General features: G+C 41.5%; 2 protein-coding genes across 3 annotated transcripts; one reads left to right on the top strand and one right to left on the bottom strand.

Annotated features, from left to right (window-relative positions):
- Nucleotides 1-96: 96 nt before the first annotated feature.
- On the top strand, nt 97-1,961 carry LOC115022621 (cytochrome b-c1 complex subunit 6, mitochondrial-like). The gene is made up of 4 exons (XM_029453669.1): nt 97-264; nt 704-772; nt 1,236-1,397; nt 1,583-1,961. The coding sequence occupies exons 1-4, from the start codon at nt 217-219 to the stop codon at nt 1,613-1,615; spliced, it is 312 nt and encodes a 103-aa protein (XP_029309529.1). The 5' UTR covers nt 97-216; the 3' UTR covers nt 1,616-1,961.
- A 336-nt stretch (nt 1,962-2,297) lies between these two features.
- On the bottom strand, nt 2,298-9,823 carry pif1 (PIF1 5'-to-3' DNA helicase homolog (S. cerevisiae)). Of its 2 annotated transcripts, none has more exons than XM_029453665.1 (13): nt 9,702-9,823; nt 8,857-9,420; nt 8,595-8,718; nt 8,181-8,306; nt 7,379-7,532; nt 6,588-6,702; nt 6,173-6,279; nt 5,799-5,938; nt 5,289-5,395; nt 5,074-5,161; nt 4,659-4,804; nt 2,709-2,900; nt 2,298-2,558 (listed from the first exon to the last, which is right to left on the bottom strand). In XM_029453665.1, the coding sequence occupies exons 2-13, from the start codon at nt 9,406-9,408 to the stop codon at nt 2,499-2,501; spliced, it is 1,911 nt and encodes a 636-aa protein (XP_029309525.1). In that variant the 5' UTR covers nt 9,409-9,420; nt 9,702-9,823; the 3' UTR covers nt 2,298-2,498. The 2 variants fall into 2 exon arrangements, with proteins under 2 accessions (XP_029309525.1, XP_029309526.1); XM_029453666.1 differs by having other exon boundaries at nt 8,857-9,416; nt 9,702-9,822.
- Between the last annotated feature and the right edge of the window lie 2,685 nt (nt 9,824-12,508).

Below are 12,508 nucleotides of genomic sequence, written 5' to 3'. Positions count from 1 at the left end.
TCTTGTATGGGCGGGGCTTACACACAATTGAAGTCAATGATTGGACCAGAGCAACTTCGATAATCCCCTTTAACCAGTAGGAAACGTTATCCGGTTATCCCTCTCGTCATTTCCTGCCTGTGACCGACCTTATGTCCTCAACGTAAAGCAGTGCAACCGACCAGCTCTGACTTCTGTCCTCTGTAGGGATTTTCGGTTAATATCAGAGCCGTAATCATGGGTTTCGAGAGGAAGATGCTCACGTCCGGCGACCCCGAGGACGAGGTACTGAAAAATATCGATATGTGTCTTTTTGTCGCATTTTGTTGGCATATGTGTTTGGCCATGTTACCCAACAGCAACGTTAGCCTATCTCTGCAGTTAACGAGTTTAGTGTCGGCTCTTTTGAAGATGTTACTTCTAGTGTCAAATGTATGTGGGGCTTAAATTGTAACACAAACTGTACATGAGTTTTTAGAGATGTCTTGCTCGTTTTTACTGTGATTGGTCCAGGGTACCTCTCTGGATGTAACACCGTCATTTCCTATTGGTCATCACCCAGTTAAAATAGCAACACAATTGCAAACGTGTTGGATTGTAATTTGAGTTGTAATTGTATTTATAATTATGAGCAGAAGTTGGTTTTAGGGCAGCCAATGTTCGCTTCAAAAAAATTTTTTATGCCAAACTCATTAATGCCCACAATGTTATTGTCAATTAACAGGAGGAAGATGCACCTGCTGAGGAGGAAGAGGCGGAAGAAGAGGAAGAAGAAGAGGAGGAAGACATGGTGGTGAGTTTGTTCTTCATTAAAAACTACAATAGTTTTAAAGTATGAATATTACTTTATGCAAAGGAATATTTTTAGGAGAAAGAGGCAAAATTAAAAAGGCCATGAATACATCAATGTAGTTTTATTCAGTGGTGGAAAGTAACAAAGTACATTTACTCAAGTACACATTTGATGTACATTTCTGCAGTATCTCAATTTCCTGCTTTATACTTCTATAATTTAGTACTTTTTAATCCACTACAGACCACAGTATAATAAAGTTTATATGCACGATAAGATACTTTATTGACCCCTGGGAGAGGTTCACAAGTTACTCGTATGCATAAAAAATAATTCCACAATATGATGCACATTATTCTGAAATGGATAGTTCTGCATGATCAGCACTTTTACTCTTGATATTTTAAATTATATTTAGGCAATTTTTCCATGGTTTGACACATTTTCTTTTTGACCCTCACAGGATCCTTTAGAAACAATACGAGCCAAGTGTGAGCAGACTGAACACTGCGTGCACTACAAGGAGCGCCTGGAGACCTGTGAAACTCGAGTCACCTCCAGATCCAAAACTGCTGAGGAATGCACAGAAGAACTCTTTGACTTCTTGCATGCACGGGACCATTGTGTAAGTGTTTAAATGGGAGGTTCAGAGGGTGGATGTGAATACAAAATATGATGTCTCCTTCTTTTACCTTTCAGTGCCCAAATGGCATATGAGAAGCTGGACTACCTGTGACTTGACTTGTAAAAGGTCATGTGTGTTTTTCTTCAAATGAAGATGCCAATTGTTTTTTCCTTTTCTCTTCACAGGTGGCACACAAGCTGTTCCACAATGTGAAATGAAACGTCCTGCTCAGCTTCCACCACTAGCAGCTGTAAAATCTATTTTACTGCTAAAATTGTAAAATAATCAGGATTGTTCTGTTCTCCTGTGTTCATGTAAAAAGTTTATTTGGTTGCTGGTCTAAATACCTGCCACCCTTTCTGTATACCGAGTCACTGCTTGTTTGTTAATGAGTGAATCAAAGTTGTTAAAGGTTGTGCAAAGAACTATCACTCGCTGAGGTCCGTTCAAAAGCAAACAAACTGCTCTGGCAATACATATTTACTCAGGTATATGGATTCATCACTTTGATCAGAAAATAAAGGTTTGCTTTGGTTTCATTTTTTGTGAAAGTGCTTTCCTTACTATTCAATTGTTGAAACCCACCATTTGTACGTAAAACAATGTACTAACTTTAATGAAGTAAAGTGTTGACATGTCATTTGTGAAATTAGCAGTTTGATGTCTGAGAAATGTGTCTAATTTGGACAACAGTGCATACTTTAAAAAAAAAATGGTTGTTCAAATAAGTTTAAAAAAAATAGACAAATGACATGGGGAGAAATACTGAATTGTCATGCAGTGTTGTGCTGCCTTTATATTACTATGGAAGTCAAAATAGATATGTTTGCTTAAAGAGTATTTTAAATAGTTTGTGGTGTAATGGCAGGGCACTCAGGCCTAATAAAAGCTCCACACAGGTACAGGTTGACAAACTTTATTGGAATATATACCAACAATCATAATAAATTAAAAAGGCATAAAAATCTCAAACATGGCCATTAGATGGCAGTGTGACTTAGTGCTGCAGCTTAAAGCAGAAACTGAGAGGTAGACTGCAGTAATTTAAGAAAACCAAATAAGATAACTCATGCACACGGTGCATAATATCAAAGATGTAGATCAATTCTCCTTCACCAAAAGTTCTCTTGTTGCGTTGCCAAGAAAATCATCCATAGAGGCCTGCAGAGACAAAGTTATTTTACAAGATTGAACATTGCCTAAAAAAGAAAGTCTTCTGCAACACTCCTAAATGTAATGTAACTGCTTTTATGAGTCATTGTGATCACACACACACAAATTATTTGTATTCAATGAGAGCTCTGCTTTTACCTGCATGAGAAGTCTCTCCTTTCTCAGTTTCTTGTAGAAGACGAGAACATCTGAATCTGCCCTGACCACGCGGGGGTCAAAGTCCATCACTCGCAGACCCTCCAGACTCCGAGCCCGAGACAAGGCCACGTACGCCTGGCCACTCTCGAATACGCGTGCCAGAGAGATCTCCACACAGTCAAGGGTCATTCCCTAAAATACATTTGGCTACAGGTCAGAAAAGCAATTTTACTAAACAGAATGAGATTATTTTTATTTTCTCAAAATATGCATTGATGGATGAAAAACACAGTATTTTACATAAAGCGTATCCAAAAACAGGATTCAAAATTGACATGGGCAATGTCCCCACCCCAGCCTGTTATTCTCAGATATTGCAGTTCTTATAGGCCCACTCATTTCCATTTGAAGGGACGCAGTTGAGTCGCTTTAGCTCCTGTGCTATAGATCAAATATGGCGACACAGTTACAGTCAGAGACGGAGCGGAGGAAAGGAGAGGGGAGAACTCAAACAAAATCCGCTGCTAAATGTTTTACTTTAAATGGCACAGTATAATTATTTGTTACTTGTTAATCATGTTAAAAAATGTCAGCGAGCGATATCGTTATCGAAAGAGCCATAGGTTCCCGAGCCCTGACCTAGAGGAACCCTTTGTTCTCTAACCAATTTCAGAGAGTGAAGACAGGATATGGAGTTTGCCACCGGAGCCGGTGGTGAGGCAACAGAGTGGCGATTACACAATTACAGCTCATTTGTTGGTAGCAGTAATACAGGGTTGGTAGGTTTTTTTCTCCCTTTTATTTGTACGACCAGGTCTCTATAGAAAATGTCCCACATTATTTATCTCCGCTTGCTGTGTGATTTTGAAACAGTAGAAACGTTTTATTTTGTGTCTTTATTATTGGAAAGCACACTGACAAATGACAGGAAGTGAGGAGGACAGTGGGGCACTATAGTTGTTTATATAAATACAAGAATCTCTAACTTCATACTCACTTATTAATAATTTGCCATGTTTCTTTCATCACTTACACAATCTTAGTTTAAAACTCAAAGGATTGTGTAGTTACATTTTAGATGTGAAAGGCACGACTGATGATAGATCAGTCTTCTCTGTAAACCAGATCAACACGATCACTCTGTTAATAGCACAGCGAGTGAGAGTGCCTGGCCGTCCATCTCAAGGAAAAGTAGTGGTACAAATAGCAGTGAGCATACTGAACAGAGGAGCTCTTTAAAAAACAAGACTAAAGAATCCATACTGCTAACCAAAAGTGTACTACAATATCAAGTAGTACAATTCTACTCTTTAAAGTATACTGCTGAAGCAGTTGGTATACAAGAAAAATAGTCATCTGAGAATCAATAATGTCGGTAACTAATGTGCCAATCCACTTGGTAGATGTTGAGGTATTTCACGGGTAAACACTGGCCTGCTGGAGGCACTAGATAAAAGTTATTTTAAGTTAGGTGTATTCAGTACAAAATTTCACGATAATGGCAAGAAGATGCAGAGTGACCGAGTGTCTGCAAGCTTTATGTCCCCACTATGCTGCTGGTGTCAGAATTAAATCCAGTGATAATAGACAATGCAAAAACTGAAATATTTTCTTGTGCAAAACGTATCTGAACACAGTCTATATTTCTGGCAGTGCGTCCACCTTCCCTCACCTGTTTAACACTAAAATGATAAGCGATAATGTGGACAGTGAGTGAGCATCAAGGCCAGCTCACAATTCAAACCTGAAGCCAATTGTGGCGGCCTCGAGGTGACTACAAATACAAACAGAGATGAATTAGTTTTTGGCTCATGAGTCATGCATTCAAAAGAAAGACAAACAAAACAGAGGTGTGCCATGGCAACACTGAACATTGTCTTCCACAGAGAGAAAGTAATGTCATCGCGGTGAGCGTGAGCATTTGTCTCAGTATTTGTGCGAGATGCTCACCTGGCTCTTGTGGATGGAGATGGCCCAGGCCAGCTTGAGTGGCAGCTGCTGTCGACTCAGGTGGATCCCACCACCAGACTTAAACACCCAGCGCTCAAACTTCAGCACCTCTGTGACGCCACACAAGAAACGCACACGTGGGAGCCCTGAGGAAACGGGGAATGAGTCAGTACATAGATGGATGAAAATCTACCACCACTGTTATTACTGAAAAGAAAATGTGTGGGATTTTCATTAAAAGGCATTTGTTATTTTGTTTCTGCCTGACCTGCTGCCACAATAAAAAGAAATGTTTAAAAGAACACTTTCTATCAAGTATCCTCCAGTTACGATCCCTTAAAGTAAGTATATGCAATTCTCTTGCCACTAAGAGCATATGCTGGCTTTTCAAGATGCAGAAATAAAATATACTGACCATGTTTTCCGGACTCAAAAGCCACCACAACCCCTCGCGCTCCGTTCACCAGACCTCGAGCGACATCCAGGTTCTTTGTCAGCATGACCTTAAAAAGAACAAGCATCACATTTCAAAGAGTGTCTTCATTCAAACCGGGCACACTATTGCTACAACTGGACACAAATCAAAAGTGCAATGTTGCATGCCAAATTTCTCTCTGCACGCAGCCTCACCTGAGCTCCCACTTTGAGCTGGATCAGTCTGCTGACGGGGCTGTGAGCATCGATCGTCTTCACCAGGACTGGGTCGCTGTCCAGTGCCTCAAACGCACGCACTGAACCTAAAAAGGGAAAAAGAGAGAATAATTATTATTATTTATACATGCACATGATTATTATTATTATTATTATTGCAGTTTTACATAGAAAATATGATGGGGACATGCAAACAGTAATGTAAAGAACCTAAAGTTAGCGTATTAAACCACAAACAACAAAATAGTTAAAAGATCATGAAAAATGTTGGTTCAGACTCAACTGCCAAAAAAAGTGATGCAGTTATGGCTTAAAAAACAAAAGTGTACCAAAACAGGATAACACAGAAAATAAGTAGAGTCTGGCTGAGTCCTAAAACTATCTGGAGGAAATGGGTTTCTATACACGACTAATGCCATCGATTTTCACCTGGATCTGGAACTGTTTGAGTAACAAATAATAATAATAAAAAATTGGAAGAAGTCAGACCTGGCAGCTGCTGGAGTTTGTTCTCGTTTGTGAGCTCCACGTCATCCTTGTGCGTGCACAGCCTGGTCGCTAGAATGCCGTCCTTCTCGATGTGATGGTATGCGCTTTCCATCAGCTTAGCGGTGACGTCCTCAGTCACCCTGAATGGTGGTAATTAAGACAGATCTTTTCTTTTAGTAAGCCATTTATGCAGCACGGCACAAATGTTCTGTAGTCTATGCAATGACTTGCTGTGCCTGAAAGGCCTGTAACAGCTCGAAATGCAAATACACAACACATTATCTTGTATATTTGGTATAAATGGGTGTGCACTGGGATCACATTAGTTGTATGAATTTTTATTTTTATTTATTATTGTATGCCCATTTCATCACCTGCCCACCCTCACTTTCTGCAGGAGGGAGATGAAGGACTGGTCAGTTTGCCTCCGAACCTCCATTAGCTCCATGTTGACGTGTATGACTTTACGCCAACTCCTGGCCTGAAATATAGGAAAATACTATTTTCTTTTTTTAAACTACATCCATTAATGCTCTTCTGTGGAACAGACTCATGAAAACAGTACTGACTCTACTGTAGAGCTGCAGCAATTTGTCCAATCAATTAGTTTCATTATGATCTGTTTTTCTAAAGGAACAAAGCATGACATCATAGAGTTGTTCAAATGTTCAGTTATTTCAAGGTAAAATACCCAACGTCGCTAATCCCCTACCATCTTCCTGACACAGAGTTACTAAAAATCCATAAAATAAACACATCGGAAGTTCTAAAGCTCCACGATGGTCTGACCTGGAAGCAGAAGCTGGCCTTTTCCTTTCCCTTGGAAACAGGAGGGAGCTGGAGGAAGTCGCCACAGACGATCAGCTGGATGCCTCCAAATGGCACAGTCGACCTCCTCACCGACCTAAAGGAGTGCAGTGAGAAGACGTGACGGCCTATAATCTAATATCAATCCTACAATGTGTCACACAATATAGTTCACAGGTCGCCGCTGAGCTTTAGTAAAACAGAAAATCTATTCTAACCGGATCCATACTGAAACACAAAATTAACTTTTGATGTGTTCAAATTGCTCGAGGTAACTGTGCACTAACACTAACTCTGAGGAACACTATAATGTGAACGGATGTTGAGGAAATGTGAGTCTCTGAAAGGAGTGTGTAACCTGTAAAATGTCCACGCATTTGGAAACTGAATTTAACATTTTGCAAAACTACAAACATGAGTTGGACTGATTACAGACATTTAACATGTTTAAGAAATGTATTCAACTTTTCAGTACACCGTTTAAACTCTCCAATCTTACTTTAACCCTTCAAAACATAGTTTCAGTTTTGTGAAAAGCCATGTGCTTACCCAACAGCTTTCTGAAAGAGCTTTAATTAAATCATATCAATCACCAGTGACAAGAAGTGTTAAGATAACAAGAATGATTAAATAACAGAGTTCTGTGGTTGGGGATGATTGGAATCATTAGCAGAGCGCTTCAACATAAATCAATTTGTAATCTGCTCAATTTAAAACTTCTATGATATACTGTAGCATCATAAAGGAGATTTTTTTTCAGACTGTCGTCTCACCTTGCCACCGACTCGAGCTTATCAAAGAACTGGGCCTCCACCATGGAGAGCTCGTCGATGATGAGGTGTCGACAGCTGGTCCAGTGCTGCAGCACCCCGGGCCTCTGAGCCAACTCGATACACTGCTCCAGCGGGGCAGAACCGGAGCCAATACCTGAGAGCGTGCACGGATGCAGGAGGGTAGAGAGACAGACGGCCAGAGGACACACAAATTAATTAGCACATCACAGATAAGAGTCAAAGGCTGCAGCAAGGTACACAAAACACTGATGATAAGCAAGGTTATAAAGGTTTTGACTTTTCAATGTTATTTTAAATTAGTTTTATTTCCTTTTTAGAGTGCGTTTGCAAGTTTTAGTTTATGTTCAGTTTCCCCCGAAAGGTTTAGCTAGTATATATTTGGCCAGGTGTGTGTCACACAGGCTGAACATCGATACTTGTTTCAGTAATTCTTCAAGGAGACATTCACTGGTTCGACTTCGCTGCTCTTGGTCGGATTAAACAAGCAATTTGAATACGCTGCCTTGGGCTATGAGGAATTGAGATAGGCATTTGTTCACTATTGACTTGAATGCTAAACGATTCATGAAAAAAGCAGTTACTTGCTACCCTACTGATAAGGATTCTACTTTGTGTCCCATAGTACAGTCTAATATTAGGATAGGCCTTTGCTGAAACCAGCAAATTGGCCAATTACTTGGAGTGGTGGAATAACCTCTCACCAATAATGATGTGTTATTTACAGAGACATTTATGTCAGTCTTTTGTAAAAAATCAATTTCATCTCCAACCAACGACTCACCAGCAAAGTTGTGTAACGTCGTTCCTCCAATGTGACACGCAGCCACTCCTGTGCTGGCTGTGGCAAACGTGCTCTTTGGAGGAAGAGATCCCATGATTCTCTTCAGTAAGAAGGACTTTCCTGTACCTGAGAAACACATTCAAAACATTATAATTATTTATATAAATATAAAAAAGGTAATAATTGCACACAATCACCGGAGGAAGAACACCATAAATGTGTCATGAAAGGAGATTTGCATTAGATCCTCTTGAGGAAATTCTTTTTAAAAAGCCTTAATGGCAGCATCAGTAAGACATAACATAATTCAGTTATGCAGAATGTATTATGCAAGAGCATCTTTTTTTGACATCTAGTTATTACAAAGTTGTTATGAAGATGCAATTTTAAAAAATGCTATTGTTACACACTTACCCGCACTTCCAGTGAAGAAGACATTCTTTCCACTCAGCACAGCACTGAGGACAGCGGCCTGTTCTTTATTCAGTTTACGTGATGGCAGAGACAGAATGGGCTTCTTGCTCGGGTTGGCCTTCACCTGAAACACACAGCCGGTGACATATTTAACAGATTAGATACAAAAGAGAGAGAATGTAATCAATCCAGGAGGGAAAAGGTTGGTGTAGGTCAATACAATTGTATGAGAACGGTTCATTGTTTGTGTTCATTAACTCACTGGGCTGAAGTTTGTGTCACTCCTCGACCTTTTGACCTGCTGTCCTGTCCCTGCCACAGCAGTCCTATTAGTGCAGTTTGCCAGCCCTTTGGGAGCCACTTTACTCCTCAGCTCATTCACCTTCTGGATATCTTTTTGCTGCAGGGGGCTGATAGCTTCGAAGCTGCGGGGCAGACCGGCGTTGAGCTTCTCTCGGTCGCTCAGAGACTTGCTGCTCAGCCGGGCCTGGTGTTTGATGCTCAGGGTTTTGAGGAAGAGGTTCAGCCGGTCAGGGGGGCAGTTGGAGAAGAGCAGCTGGGTGTTTTCAGGGAGCAGTTTGACGGTGCACTTCCCATCTCTGACGAATTTAGTAAAAAGTTTGAATTCTTTCAGATGGTAATTTTGCGGGATTTTTCCGTCGTGGACCCGGAGGATAATCTCCTGGAACTCATTCCGGCCCAGAATAACAGACGCTTTACGGATGACCTGCCTCCGGGTGGCCTCGCCGGAGGTGTTCAGATGCTCCACGGTCAAACAGCACTGTAGCTGGGCACCGTCCTCCCCGGCTAACATTGCGGCAACTTTCTGTCAAATACCAGAGTTTATATTTATTTTTGACCAGCAGTTTAATATATACACATTAATTTAATGATGCATGAAACAATAAACAATCCTGTGTTTAACTCCCTGGCCTGCAACAATGTAACATCACCGCAGCTGTGCCTAATTCAATCAACACAAACAATTAAACATCGTGATCTCGCCAGACTCTAACGTAACAACACAAGACTGTGTGGTAACAATGTGACTGCGTGATTGAAATAAACGTTAAGCGTAGTCAAGGGGAAACTTTAGCTTCCGTTTACCTTTGTTTGTGAACAGATTACGTCCTAATCTTTGTCTCTCTCCCTTTCTCCGTGCAGCTGCTCCCCACTCTGTGTACGTGACACCGATTTTCAAATTGTCGGTCTGTGAATTCAGCCAATAGCTAAGCGACGCTCGGGCCAATAAGGGGGAGGGGGTTTAAAATTGCACCCAATGAAAGAGAGAGGACGAACGGCCTCGTGGCTGCACCGACCAATCGCTGGTATTATGACTGGTGACGTCATATTTGTGTCAAATACACATGGCTTTTCGGAAATAGTGCACCTCTTCACAGAACGCCTCTTTAAGTAATTAGGAACTAAAGCTGTCAAATAAATGTAGTGGAGTAGAAAGTACAATATTTCCTTCTGAGATGTAGTGGAGTGGGAGAGTTGTGGAAATTAGGTACTCAAGTGTTTTACTTAAGTACAAATGAACTTGTACTTTCCATTTGATGCTTTTACTATACTTATACTCCACTACATCTCAGAGGGAAATAATTATGGACCACAGCAGACAGTCTTCACACCTTCCATCGCAGACTGAAAACTCACCTGTTTCGACTGCACCTCGGCGAATGAAGAAAACAAAATAACTGTACTTTGTATGTTGCACTTATATTGGTTTGGCTTATTTATAGCTAATAGTTGAATTTGTAATCTACTGTTTCTGTATGTTGCACTTATGTTGCACTTCAAACTGGTTCATTTGAAGACAGTGTTCACTTATAAGATTGTACCTATTTGAAGCTATTGTACTTACAAGATTCTTGCTGTTCGGAGTTGTAACCTCATGATTGTTTACACTTTTTGTACGTCGCTTTGGTCAAAAGCGTCAGCTAAATGAACTGTAATGTAAAATAATGCCCAGCGGACTGAAAGAGGAGCACGTTCCCCGGCCTGGTAAAACCGAGGTTGAGAGAATTTGACGGGATTTTTTGGTCCAAGAAAATGGTGAATAAGCTACTCAGTTATAGTAATAATAATAATAAATTGTATTTATAAGTGTACTTTTCATTTGAATAAACAAAACTCAAAGTGCTACAGAGTTGGGTTCATATATTTGTAAATCTGATTCTGAAAGAGTCAGTGCCTCCCCAGCCATGAACCTCACCGCACGTCACTGCTGGAGACCACCCCAGATGATGCATCAGGAGACAACAGGGGCTTTATTGTGGCATCCCATCCAAGTCCAGCAGCAAACTTTATCTGTATATACTGTAAATGTTATATTGTTTTATAATATGTTTCTGTTTACAATCATTCAATCATTTTCTTTGTTCGATCATTCATTTCCATTCATTGATAGGTAGTTTTATAAATTAAATAATCCCTATTCTAAATTAATAAATCATATGTACACAATTCTTGAACCTTGAAATCAATTAAATTTTCATTAATTTTTATTTATAATTCATGTAAATTAAATACACAATATATTTATCATTATATATATTATTTATTTCAATTAATTTACATTTCATTTGTCAACAAGTTTCTCCAGCAGAGAGAAGAGTCCTCTCCCTGGTCTCCATCCTCTCCCTGATCTTCTCCTCCTGCTTTATGCATTATGTGTTTTATGCGTTCGGCGTGCGTGTGTCCTCCTCCCTCGTCGTTCCTCATCCCTCGTCGTTCGGGGCGCTTTCCAGCGTCGTTCGGCGTTCCATCGTCGTTTCTCATCCCTCGTCGTTCCTCATCCCTCGTCGATTCCTCCTCCCTCGTCGTTCCTCATCCCTCGTCGATCCTCATCCCTCGTCGTTCCTCATACCTCGTCGTTCCTCCTCCCTCGTCGTTCCTCCTCCCTCGTCGTTCCTCATCCATCGTCGATTCCTCCTCCCTCGTCGTTCCTCATCCCTCGTCGTTCCTCCTCCCTCGTCGTTCCTCATCCATCGTCGATTCCTCCTCCCTCGTCGTTCCTCATCTCTCGTCGATCCTCATACCTTGTCGTTCCTCATCCCTCGTCGTTCCTCCTCCCTCGTCGTTCCTCATACCTCGTCGTTCCTCATACCTCGTTGTTCCTCATCCCTCGTTGTTCCTCATCCCTCGTCGTTCCTCATACCTCGTCGTTCCTCATACCTGAGTCGTTCCTCCTCCCTCGTCGTTCCTCCTCCCTCGTCGTTCCTCCTCCCTCGTCGTTCCTCATCCATCGTCGATTCCTCCTCCCTCGTCGTTCCTCATCCCTCGTCGATCCTCATCCCTCGTCGTTCCTCATCCCTCGTCGTTCCTCATACCTCGTCGTTCCTCATACCTCGTCGTTCCTCATACCTCGTCGTTCCTCATACCTCATCATTCCTCCTCCCTTGTCGTTCCTCATCCCTCGTCGATCCTCATCCCTCGTCGTTTCTCATCCCTCGTCGTTCCTCATCCCTCGTCATTCCTCATCCCTTGTTGTTCGGCGCGCGCGCTCCATTGTCGTTCGCCGTGCGTCCTCCTCCCTCGTCGTTCCTCATCCCTTGTCGTTCCTCATCCCTTGTCGTTCCTCATCCCTTGTCGTTCCTCATCCCTTGTCGTTCCTCCTCCTCCCTCGTTGTTCCTCATCCCTCGTCGTTCCTCATCCCTCGTCGTTCCTCCTGTATGAAGACTGGGATCTTTCCAGTGTCTTCTTAGCTTCCTCCATTAAGCTCAATTCATATTCTCATGCTGGATCTAGGTCATCTTCTCCTGTGTTTTGTTTGTTTCTGAGTGAAATCTATGCCGGGATCGAACTTAGGAATCTGGATAGAATCTGTATGAAACATGACACTTTTTATTTTTTTCTCTCTATTGTCTGAACTAATGCGGGTCATTAATTTGTATTTATTATTAGTGGT

Source organism: Cottoperca gobio, chromosome 17, assembly GCF_900634415.1.
Source record: "Cottoperca gobio chromosome 17, fCotGob3.1, whole genome shotgun sequence".
Classification (NCBI taxonomy): domain Eukaryota; kingdom Metazoa; phylum Chordata; class Actinopteri; order Perciformes; family Bovichtidae; genus Cottoperca; species Cottoperca gobio.
Note: the sequence above shows the minus strand (reverse complement) of the source record. Positions and strands in the feature narration are given on the sequence as shown.

What these genes read in the sequence shown, in the direction of transcription:
- LOC115022621 (XM_029453669.1), top strand. Translation starts at nt 217, where the DNA reads ATGGGTTTCGAGAGGAAGATGCTCACGTCCGGCGACCCCGAGGACGAG. An exon ending in AAGAGGAGGAAGACATGGTG is followed by an intron (nt 773 to 1,235) that starts GTGAGTTTGTTC and finishes TGACCCTCACAG; the next exon opens with GATCCTTTAGAAACAATACG. An exon ending in TGCATGCACGGGACCATTGT is followed by an intron (nt 1,398 to 1,582) that starts GTAAGTGTTTAA and finishes TTCTCTTCACAG; the next exon opens with GTGGCACACAAGCTGTTCCA.
- pif1 (XM_029453665.1), bottom strand. Translation starts at nt 9,408, where the DNA reads ATGTTAGCCGGGGAGGACGGTGCCCAGCTACAGTGCTGTTTGACCGTG. An exon ending in AGGCCAGCTTCTGCTTCCAG is followed by an intron (nt 6,280 to 6,587) that starts GTCAGACCATCG and finishes CCTATATTTCAG; the next exon opens with GCCAGGAGTTGGCGTAAAGT. An exon ending in CAAACTCCAGCAGCTGCCAG is followed by an intron (nt 5,396 to 5,798) that starts GTCTGACTTCTT and finishes TTCCCTTTTTAG; the next exon opens with GTTCAGTGCGTGCGTTTGAG.